The following is an 11,903-nucleotide window of genomic DNA, read 5'->3' as shown; positions in this document are numbered from 1 at the left end:
TTCAAAGCATCTTTGACATTTTCAAACCTAATGAAACCAAAATTTACTGAGCACAAGGGTGGTGCCTGATTGGTTTGAGTTTGACTCCAAAGGTCAAAAGTGTCTGGAGGTCCCAGGTTTAATTCCAAGAAGGAACAAAATTCCCCTTGTGGCTATGGAGGTTCAAATGCGGTGATTCCGGACTACCTGTAAAACAGGTGGTCATCCTGAGATTAGTCAGCTCGCATAGCGGATTAGATATCCAGGTTAATAAAAAAAATTACTGTTGTTTTTTGGCCGTCGATTTACCAAGTAAATGTGTGAAAGAGATCCGTAATGCTTGAAAACTTTCTATAGACTAAAATATATAATATAATATAAATTTGTAAAGGAAGTCAAGGAAATTGGTAAAAAGAAGAATAAAATACCCTCAACTAACGCGCTATCCGTTAAGGGTATTCAGACAAATAACTATGGGTGTTTATGGATTGGATTGATCGTGTTGAAAAAATTTAAACAACTTAATTCGTTGTTTGCGGTTTGAAAAATCTTAACTCAATCCAATCCAAACCATACGGGTTGGTCGAGTTGATATTTTGATATATTAAAATATTTTTAACATTGAATATGTTATTTCTCTACTTAGAATTTCTTTTTCATCATTAACTATTTGATACAACTTATTCATACTTCTTACGTATAACACATTCAATTAATTTTCTCAATTTAAATATATATGTTCATAGTTACTGAACATATATAAGAATGAGTTATATAGATATGTGAATAGATTGAAAATATGTATATATGCAGAGCGTACGCGATAATGTAATTGTCTAACTTATATATTAATAGAAATTCAACAATCATATTAAATTCAAGAAATAAAAAAATATCGGGTTCATCGGGTTGGGTTGAGTTCAAATAATAATTCAATATCAAACCAATACATACAGTTTGAAAATTTTACAACTCGATTAGACATTAGGGTTGCTTCGGCTGAGTTATTTCGTGTTGGGTTAGGTTGGGTTAATCGAATTGATCGGGTTGGTCGGTTTTTTAAGCATCCTTACAAATGACCTATTTCAAAAGGAAATTTAAAATCTAGAAAACTTTTTATTCAATTTTCAGATTTTTTTATTAAACCACATGATCTAACAAATTTCTAGAGTCTGTCACATTATTTTCGCTTCAACAAAACAAAAATCTCCGTAAAACCCCACAATCGAAGTTTTTACAAAACCTCACTTTCTATTTTTAATATATATATATATATATATATATATATATATATATATATATATATATATATATAGGGTTGGGTTCACGTGAGATCAGGGGCTTTTCGTGAGACTCATAAGATCAATTTATGTTCATTGATCAACTTTATAAACTAATGGTCCAAAGTTGCACGGTGGTAATTTATGATTATTGAGAAGTCTTGTAGCAATTTTGTGATTATGAATGTTCAGATTGTAGATCTAATCCAAAGGTTGAGAATTGGTTTTACAGGTCTTACGGAAAACTCTGGTCTCACATGATCCCAAGTCTATATATATTATGGAATAATAAAAAATTCAAGGCTTAAATGCATGAAATACACAACATATTTTCATAAATTTTCTTATTATAACATTATATTTTTGTTTTTTTATTAGAACAATGTACTTTCAAATTATTTTTTTATTAAGGCATTGCACTTTAAAAAATCTACCCATTATAGCAATGGGTAACCTGTTACTTTTTAAACCGGTTAACCCCTTGACTTTCTTTGCTTATGTGACTTTAACGAGGTGATGTGGATGACACATCATTTTGATAACTTAATTAAAATAAAAATAAAATCTATTTCAAAATATTATTAGTGATTTTCATTTTTCAATGTTATGATTTAAAAAACATTTATTTATTTTTTTGACTTTTTCTTATTAAGTTGCATACAAATTAAATATTCTAAAGTAAAATATTTCTTAAATAAATATGCTACATTATTTTCGAGATATATTTTGTTTGTAAAAAATGTAACACTTCTTATTTTATGTTGTTAAAAAAAAATACATATATTTTAAAGTTTTTTCTAAAATGTTAACAAAATAAATTGTGTTCTAATTTTTTAATATTGTTATAAAAAAGTCTAATTAATTTAATATTTATACGTCAAATAAAAGTTTTTGAACAAATATAATATATTTTTTAAAAGATAATATTTTTGGTAAAAAATGAACAATTTTTATTTTCTTTTTTCAAAAAACACATATTTTTTTAAAAATATTAGCAATATAAGTTGTCTTCTACTACTTTTATTAATATTGGTATATTAATGAATAATTTAGAATTTCTCTAATTCATTTAATATTTATTAAATAACATGTAAAATATCTAAATATTAAAATTAAAAGTACATTGTTTAATAAGAACTAGTAGATGCTATAATAAAATAATTTTGAAAGTACAATGTTGTAATAAAAAAGTGACATTACTATAGTACATGTGGACAACCTACGTGGACAATGAGGTGACATAAAAACCTGATATAATGGGTAAATTTAAATCAAAAGGTTACCCAATGTTGTAATTGGTAAATTTTTCAAAATACAATATTCTAATAAAAAATAGTTTGAAAATACATTGTTGTAATAAGAAAAACTAGAAGTACAATGCTATAATAAATAAATTTATGAAAGTAGATTATTATTTTATGCATTTTGCTCAAAATTCAAATATAATTTATTTATTTGCACTTTTCTATATTAGTTTTAATTTAAACCTATTAATACAAATTTTAATTTTACATATTAATATAAATTTAACCGAAAAATAATCTTCCAAACATAGTAATATAATAAGATACTTAAAAATTAAACGTATATTGTATAAAAATCTAAAAAAATATTTTATAATAATTAATTTATATTTTCTTTATTAATTTTAACTTATATATTTTATAGGTTTACTAAAAGAAAATAAAATGATTAAGAAATAAAAATAATAATAACAGAAAAGAAATATATACAAGAACTTATGACCGAACAAAACATTTATCCGACAATAAAGGTTGTCATAAAAACCCAGAGTAACCTAATAATGGATGCTCTTATAAAATGGTTCCAAAGAACAAATGTACCTGAATAAATGAAACCTTTTAAATCAATTTATTAAGAAATTCAAAAACCAAATTCGTACTAACCCGATTGTTTAACTCGATACTCAAACATGTTGGTTCTAACTTCAAATCGAGAATTTAACCGTCAGGATTTAAGTTTTGACAATTTCTTAATCGGACTCGTTGAAAATCTTTATCATAAACCGAGAATTTAACCGCCAACATTTTCGACATCAACTGTATGTATAATCGAACGAATCACCATAAACCATGATTCAAGAGATCATCGAGCATTTTCATGGACGACTAATACCATTAAAAGGAAGTGTGTTATATGAACGAAAAGAAGATAAAAATGGTTAAAAACATAGCGTTTAGAACAAAGTAGCAGCGAGTTCAGTTACTTCTGAAGCAACTTGGTCGTATTCTGCTTTCAGCTTTTGTTGTTCTTCTTCTCCAAGCTCCCCCTTTGTTGGTTTTGTTAGAACCAAAACGCAGCATGTTGGCCGCTTGGTGGCACCTGCATTTGCCAAATCCTGCGACCAACGTTTTCAAAAACCATCCTAAGTTTTACCAAATCAAAGCGTTTGCAAGATGCAATAGCGGTATAATCACTTTCTAAAACATATATACAGATCACTAGTTGACCACAAGGGTCTGTTCGATTTGCACGATTGTTTTTGAAGGATTTGGATTTGGATTTGGAGAGATTTGGATTGGAATAGGTTTGAAATAATTGGTGTGTTTAGTTTATAGGATTTGGAATGGAAATGGATTACATTATTTATAAATAAATTATAAATAATTATAAAAATAATTCAATTACATTTTTATTAATCAATTATTACAAAAAATATGTTTTTGACATTTTGAAAACCTTATTTCATACAATCCTATGAAATCCCGTGAAATCCTGAGCATTCTCTAAAGATTTCAAAATCCTATGTTTGTTGGATTTCAAATGCGGACAATCCAACAAACCAAAAATGAATTTGAAATTCAAATCTTCCCAAATCCATTCCATTCCTGCAAACGAAACGGGACCTAAGGGCTGTTTGTTAGCAGCTTAGTGAACTTAATAGGACTCGCAACTTATTCGATGAGCTATACATGATTGTTTGGTAGTGGCTTAATGATACAAAATGTGGCTTATTCACTAAGCTTCTAGGGGGGGCCTTTGTGCAGAAAGCCAAGTTTTTTAACAAACATACCCCTCCCAATTAAAAACATGCTTCTTCTATCTATTAAAAAACCTTTCCAAACAAACACTTTCCCAATCTATACAAACAGCTCTATCCACGGAACTTAATGAAAAACCAACTAAACAGCCCTTGACATCAAAAATAAACAAATGGGAAGATAAAATGGAGATAGAATAACAATGTGACAGTATTAGTCAATGGAGGTCTAGGGTTCGAATCCAGACACCCCACATGCCTAGACCGCATGATCTACCTCTCACCCTGATGGCCATGGGACCAGAGGGTGGAGTTGAACCTTTTTGGCAGAGAATATTAATCAGTGGGAAAAAAATCAAACTTACTTCTTTTGATGATACATAGACATATGGTATGTCTGCCTCCTCACACAATATTGGAACATGAGTTATCACATCAATTGGGGTAATGTTCCCAGCAATTACACACACTCTGCATTCACCGAAACAATCAAATAGTTAGAAAAAAGGGGGGTTGGGTTGTTCTTAGCTCCATGAAACATAAACCAACTACTCATGCTTAACGTAAAAAGGAAACGCTTTATTTCTGAACAAGATCCCACCCCATATCGAATCAAGCTGCGCTCTATAGAATCATTGAATCACCATGATATCAACACAACACATTATCCATATCAAAATAATTAGCCTATGCAGCATCCTTATTTTCACTACAAATTAAGAAAATATGGTTCGACCACAAAAAAACAAGCACTTGGCTTCCACTGTTTTATAGTCATCAACACTGGTGCAAGTTCCATCAACCATGCTTCTCATCTAAAGTTGATCATACAACTGAGTTCAGAAAGAATATATCCCATTGTTCCCCTAGCACACCCAAAGCTCCACACCTCTCCATGATCCACATTAGCACCACAACAACAACCAAAAAGATGCAATATTTGCAGTTAACTAACTAAAAAGGTACACATCACACATTAAGCAACAGTTGCATATAGAAACATTGATCAATTACCTACCATTGAATAGCATACAAGCAATTGCAACCACACAACCATCTAATTGTTGTCCTTTGTAGATTAACATATTGAAGTTTAACTCTCCAAATTCAAGATTGAACACATCGTTTTAGTTTTCTAGCAACTAACTTCCTAATAAATTCGAGTGGTTTATCGATTTTCTAGTTGAATCAAAAACAACATTTCAACAAATTTGAACTTAGAAGCAACTTATTAGACACTCGAAAGATTTACCCTTTATTACCGCGTCTGATACTCTTGACAACCTCCTTAACTCCTCGCTTTAAGCACTTGTGTTCAGCAGCTACATAACATTAAACCGTAACAACATTGTCATAAATCTAACAACTTTATAGCTAATAATCGAAGTCAAAAACCCATAAATTCTAAATCAGAACAGTCTGCGTGATCGCGTGTCGGGCGATTAGAATAGAGAGATGGAAAGGACCTTTGCGAACGAGTTTAAGAGTGCGTTTGGAGAGCTTTTTGCCAGCGAGAGGCTTAGCGATTGGAGCCAAAGCCAGCAACTTCTTCTTCTCTTTCTCCTTATGCGCTGATCTATCGCCTTCGCTATCGCTTCCTCCCATCTCTCTCCGTCTGTCTCTCTCACTCTCTCTCTCTCCGGGAAAGAGGCAAAAAGCAGAGTAGGTTTTTTCTGAGTTTGTTGTTAGGGTTTAAGGAGGTTGTGAGGGAGAGAAAGAACAGAGGGAGAGGGGTGTGCTTCTCACGTGCTTGTCTCACCTTCAATGGATTCGATTGGGACGGCCCATAAGATTTTATAGCCCATTTAATTAAAATTTTATATATTCCCACAAAAATGGGAATTTTGTTAATTTAAGGTTAATAAATGAGATAAATATATTTTTAATTAAAAATAAACTATAATTTAAACAAAATTTCACCCTTAAAATATGGAGTTCTATGCTATGTGTGTGATTACTGGGTTCATTTCCAAACGGATGCATCAGTCAGTGCTGGAATTGAGGTATCATTTCCTCATGATGTTATTACATGTTAGAAACGACCTTATGGAAAAAGAACTGGTGAAAATGACTTACAAATGGCTAGAATCGGTTTTTGGGCATGTAGAAAGTGAAGAATGTATTGCGTTTGATTCATCCAGGCAAGTTGGACATAAGCCATAGCACGAGTTGGTGAGCTTTAATTGCCAGCTTCTGAAGAAATTGGTGCGTCATGAAGAAAGTGGAATGAGCAAGTTCGAGTCGTCAAGGCGAGCATGCATTGGGCTAGGTGACGTGAGCTTAGAGCTCGCATTGGAGGTGTGTTGACGAAGTCGATGCCAATTTAAGAGAACTAAGTTTGTGATCTTACATAGACTACGCAAGTTCGAAAGCGACCGCAATAGAGGTTAACACTAATACTGAACGGAAAAATTATTGTACTGGAACAATGTCATCTTTCTCAAAACAATATCCAGTTTCTTGAAAGATGACAATGTTTCAATCCGGTAATTCTTTCAACTCAATAATGGTATCATACTTCAGTGTTGCATATTATTTTAAGTATTTTAGTTTTTGTTCAGTTGTTTATATCTTTAGCTGCTATTCGTTGTGAGACGCTCATAATTTCGGCTAGTAATCCTTGATGATTAGTTCGCGGCTTACGAAATAAAGCGTGACAAGTCATACGCAAAGATCCCTTCTTATCATAGCTTTCATTCTTACTGAAACCAACCCTTACTTTAAAAAAAAAAAACATATAAACACTAATTTTACAAGGATTTGTTGAATACCATATCATTCTAAGTGGTTTGAAAAGTGAATTGAAATGAGTTACATCAATAATAATATTTTCATATTTTTTTATAAATAAACTAAAAAGTTTATTTACGAATAATCCTCTGATTTTACGAGTAGCAGAAACAAACATAGGTGTTTTCCGACATCAGACGCCAACGATGAAGGTCAAAGGAGCGTTGAGTCGATAATCATAAGGGATAATTCAAAGATGACGATGGTGACGAAATTATCAGACACAGAAATAGGATTAAAATTTAAGAGATATAACATGAATAAATTCATTCATAAAAATGATATTCAAATTTCATGGTTATCATATCGATATGAATACATAATTTAATGTTTTCTATTTTTAAAGTATAATTTAATGGTTCCTCTGTCTTAAAATAAAAGTTTGCAAAAAGAAAAAAAAAACATTTAATTTTTAATTTTAAAATGTGTAATTATTACAATTTTTTTTTAATTAACTAAATAAAGTAATTTGATTCATCTCATAATTAAGTAGTAAACTCGAAAAACAGACAAAAATATGGACATTTTTTTATTAACCTAGATATCCAACCTGTTATATGAGCCGACTACTCCCAGGACGACCACCTGCTTTGCGGGTAGCCCGGAGTCACCGCATTTGAACCTCCGTGGACACAAGTGCATTTTTTATTCTTTCTTAAATTTGTACCTAAAACCTTCAGACACTTTTGATCTTTAAAGTTCAAACTCAAACCAATCGAAAACCATCTTGTGAATATTTGTTTTGATATAAACTAAAAAAAATGTGAATATTTACATCATTTTAAAGTAAATTTTATAAAAGAATGTGGTGTATTTGCTAAAATTAGAAAGAGATGTGATTCCCGATATGTTTAGGAACCATGATGGCGGTTAGGATAGCCATCCACTTGATACACTAAGTATAGCATATAGCATAGTATAATATTAAGCATACCCATCCTCTATCCATTTTTCTATTAACCTGGATATCCAACTTGCTATACGAGCCGACTAATCTTAAGGTAACCACCTGTTTTACAGATAGCTCAGAGTCACCGCATTTGAAACGTCTATTGCCACAAGAGGGTTCTTGTTCCTTCTTAGATTTGAATCTAGGACCTACAGACACTTTTGACATTTGGAGTCAAGCTCAAACCACTTAGGCACCACCCTTGTGATTACCTCTATTCATTTTTTTATTAACTTGAATATTCAATCCATTATGCGAGCCGACTAATCCAAAACGACCACATGCTTTGCAGATAGTGTAGAATCACCTCTATCATTTTAAAAATGTCACAAATCATAAATGGGTATAAACACATTATTCATAACTTTTTAGTAAAATAATTTGACATAGTATAAAATTCAAATATATTTTAGGCATGTTCTTTTTTTTTTAAATTTAATTTTATATTTTGTTTAATTAACCTTTAAAGATATAATATAATTCAAAATCGACGTATTTCTAGAAAAAAAACATATTGAAATTGCCGTGTGTATGTATATATATATATATATATATATATATATATATATATATATAGGGGCCTAATCAAATGAGAACTAATTAGTTTGTGGTAACTGTGAGAACCAATATTAACCACAAATCAATAGATAAATTAGGAAATTTATAAATTTGGTAATTTTAAATTAAAATCTTAATGCAAGGATATTTTTGGTATTTTAAAACTTTCCTCCCTCCTCTCTTCTCTCTCCGGCCACCGTTCTCCGTCCTCCGGTGATACTACTATGATACCACTGTGATACCTAAAAATATTGACTCTGTTAAACAAAAGATACATTGTGATACCTAATCATATATAAGATGCATAGTGATACCACTGTATTACATCTTCGATCGACCACACAAACGACATCAATGTGATACCCAAGCACATATATGATGCATTGTGATACCATTGTAGTATCACCGGAGGACGGTGGTCGGCGGACGGTGGCCGGAGAACGGTGGTCGGCGGACCGGAGAGAGAAGAGAGGAGGGAGGAAAGTTTTAAAATACCAAAAATATCCTTGCATTAATATTATAATTCAAAATTGTCAAAATTATAAATTTCTTAATTTATCTATTGATTTGTGGTTAATATTGGTTCTCACAGTTACCACAAACTAATTAGTTCTCATTTGATTAGGCCCCAATATATATATATATATATATATATATATATATATATCGGGGCTGGTTCAAATGCTAACCAAGATTATCGTGTTAACTTTGTTAACCGGTCTTGACCGTTAATTTAAATAATTAACGGTTGTGATTTAATGATATTTAAAAATTAATTATTAAATTAATATTTTCAATTAACATATGTGAACAAAATATCAAAGGGTATTTAAATAAAAAATAATCTATCTTTGATACACGAGTTGTCAGACATATGAACAACTTGTGTATATCTTCAAACCACATCAAACAAAAAAGATTAGACATGTGAACATGTGAACCGTATGAACAACTTGTGTATATCTTCAAACCACATCAAACAAAAAAGATTAGACATATGAACAACATGTGAACCGTATGAACATTTTCTGTATATTCAAGAGTCAACTCTGCTATATGTACATGAACACCTATGAACCAAGACATCTAGGGATGTGTGTTTTCATACGTGTTCACATGTTTTCACATGTTATGTGTGTGTGTGTGTGTATGTATTCATATGAACATCTAGTGACTTGAATATACATGAACACTTATGAATCACGACATATAAGGCTGTGTGATTTCTGATGTGTTCATATGTCAAAGGTGAGAAATGTCGATTAAAATAAATGTGAATTATAAAACATGAACACGTGTGAAACCCCAATGTCAATATTGCATCATGATCAATTGTGATATTTTCAAATTTGTAACTCCCAATTAATTATTTGGGAGTTACATAAAATGACAAATTACTTCAATACCCTTGTATTTAATATATGAGTTACATTTGAACTAAATGAAAAGATGGAATATAATTAATTGAGCTTGGTTAACATAGTTAACACAAAAAAATTGGTTAGTATTTGAACCAAGCTCTCTCTCTCTCTCTCTCTATATATATATATATATATATATATATATATATATAGACTTGGAATTATATGAGACCAAGGCTTTTTCGTGAGACCCGTAAGACCAATTCTCATCCCTTGGATTAGATCAATCGTCAGATCTGAACATTCACAAACACCACGAAACTTCTCAATAATCACAAAATTGTCACCGTTCAATTTTAGACCATTAGATCATTAGCTTATAAAGTTAATCAATGAACGTAAATTGGTCTTACGGGTTTCACGAAAAACCTTTGGTCTCACGTGAACCCAACTATATATATATATATATATAAAAGCATTGTGCAATACTCTTCCATGGCTCCCTTCACAAATCCAAATATGGCAACCTCACAAGTACAACCATCCATGCTTTCTATTTTTGTTGTATTCTTTTGTGTTTATGGAAACGTTGTCTATGGACAATTTACCAAATTTGATAAGTTGACATTGCCTCGAGGTGTCATCGGTCCCGAAGCGGCTTCATTTCGTGGATTCATGGCTGAAGGCCCCTTCACGACCGTCATTGATGGTAGGATTATGAAATGGCAAGGCCCGAACATCGGTTTTGTGGATTTCGCATACACTTCACCAGCAAGGTCAACTTCAACTTCTTGTGTATAAATAAATACATTTTTTTTTATAATCGTGGGTGTTCAGGCCAATTTGCGGTTTCCGCTCACCTCGACTAGTCCATAAGTCTTTGTAAGTAACAATGATGTAAACCTCTAGTGGCCCTGAAAAAACTCATACTGGTGATCATGGGGAAGCAAACCCAAAGTCTTACCATCTACAAATAATTACGTTTATGAACACGATAATTAGAATTTTGTATGCCTAATTGGAACTCGTTTAACTTATCAAGATTTGAATCATTTTTTTAAATAATTTTTCAGGACAAAGCAATTTTGCGATGGTACAACAGATCCTGACAAGGGTCCGATATGCGGAAGGCCGTTGGCTCTTAGTTTTCAACCCATAACTGGCCTTCTCTACATAACAGACGCCTATTTTGGCCTTCTAGTCGTAGGCCCTAATGGCGGGCTTGCAACTCAACTCGCCGGTGGTTTCAAGTTTGCGTCCGGCCTCGACGTTGACTTGTTAACCGGATATGTTTATTTCATTGATGCTAGTTTGACTTATGAAATCAGGTAACCACTTCAGTTCCCATCATTTTGTGTACATCTTGTAGAATTTTAGTAAAGTCTGCATACATATTACCTTCAAGATCATACTTCCTGGATGGGATATACTGGTTTATTTGGTTATGGTGGGCAGAAATACTTCACAAACGGGATTTAACTACGATTCAACGGGGAGATTTTTGCGCTACAACCCACTTACGAGACAAGTGTCAGTTTTGCTTAGTGGTCTGTCAGGCGGGGGTGGCCCTGCCGTGAGCGCGGATAGCACGTTTGTTCTTGTACCAAAGCTCACTGGATTGCGGGTTTTGAAATATTGGTTAGTTGGGCTTCGGGCGAATACAACACAAGTTTTGGTAAATGTTGCTGGGAATCCTAATAAAATAAAACGAGCAGAAAGGTTGGGAGAGTTTTGGATGGCGGTTTCAGTTGGACAAGTTCCACGAAGGCCTCCCATCACACCTCAAGGAGTGCGCATCAATTCGAATGGGGTCATATTGCAAACAGTGTCGTTTGCCACAGAGTTCTTCAATAAAACAATCAGCTTGGTTCAAGAGCAGAGTGGAAAACTTTATGTGGGCTCTCGTTTCACCGATTTCATAGGTGTCTATTCTAACTAGACACCTATGTACTGTACCACTAAATAAGGTTGATATGATAATTGAA

The 11,903-nt window shown here is 32.3% G+C and overlaps 2 protein-coding genes across 2 annotated transcripts; one reads left to right on the top strand and one right to left on the bottom strand.

Annotated features, from left to right (window-relative positions):
- Positions 1-3,353: 3,353 nt before the first annotated feature.
- Positions 3,354-6,025, bottom strand: LOC112509982 (H/ACA ribonucleoprotein complex subunit 2-like protein). The gene is made up of 4 exons (XM_025115225.1): positions 5,727-6,025; positions 5,513-5,582; positions 4,626-4,731; positions 3,354-3,618 (listed from the first exon to the last, which is right to left on the bottom strand). Exons 1-4 carry the CDS (start codon positions 5,863-5,865, stop codon positions 3,457-3,459), a joined length of 477 nt encoding a protein of 158 aa, XP_024970993.1. The 5' UTR covers positions 5,866-6,025; the 3' UTR covers positions 3,354-3,456.
- Positions 6,026-10,437: 4,412 nt separating this feature from the next.
- Positions 10,438-11,903, top strand: LOC112510503 (protein STRICTOSIDINE SYNTHASE-LIKE 11-like). The gene is made up of 3 exons (XM_025115933.1): positions 10,438-10,694; positions 10,992-11,246; positions 11,374-11,903. The coding sequence occupies exons 1-3, from the start codon at positions 10,438-10,440 to the stop codon at positions 11,855-11,857; spliced, it is 996 nt and encodes a 331-aa protein (XP_024971701.1). The 3' UTR covers positions 11,858-11,903.

The sequence above is a fragment of the Cynara cardunculus genome (genome assembly GCF_001531365.2).
Source record: "Cynara cardunculus var. scolymus isolate 2C chromosome LG 3, CcrdV1, whole genome shotgun sequence".
NCBI lineage: Eukaryota > Viridiplantae > Streptophyta > Magnoliopsida > Asterales > Asteraceae > Cynara > Cynara cardunculus.
Note: the sequence above shows the minus strand (reverse complement) of the source record. Positions and strands in the feature narration are given on the sequence as shown.

Coding starts and splice junctions, on each gene's coding strand:
- LOC112510503 (XM_025115933.1), top strand. CDS start 10,438: ATGGCAACCTCACAAGTACAACCATCCATGCTTTCTATTTTTGTTGTA. Junction 10,695..10,991: donor GCATACACTTCACCAGCAAG/GTCAACTTCAAC, acceptor ATAATTTTTCAG/GACAAAGCAATTTTGCGATG. Junction 11,247..11,373: donor AGTTTGACTTATGAAATCAG/GTAACCACTTCA, acceptor TATGGTGGGCAG/AAATACTTCACAAACGGGAT.
- LOC112509982 (XM_025115225.1), bottom strand. CDS start 5,865: ATGGGAGGAAGCGATAGCGAAGGCGATAGATCAGCGCATAAGGAGAAA. Junction 5,583..5,726: donor TCTTAAACTCGTTCGCAAAG/GTCCTTTCCATC, acceptor AATGTTATGTAG/CTGCTGAACACAAGTGCTTA. Junction 4,732..5,512: donor ATCAGACGCGGTAATAAAGG/GTAAATCTTTCG, acceptor CGGTGAATGCAG/AGTGTGTGTAATTGCTGGGA.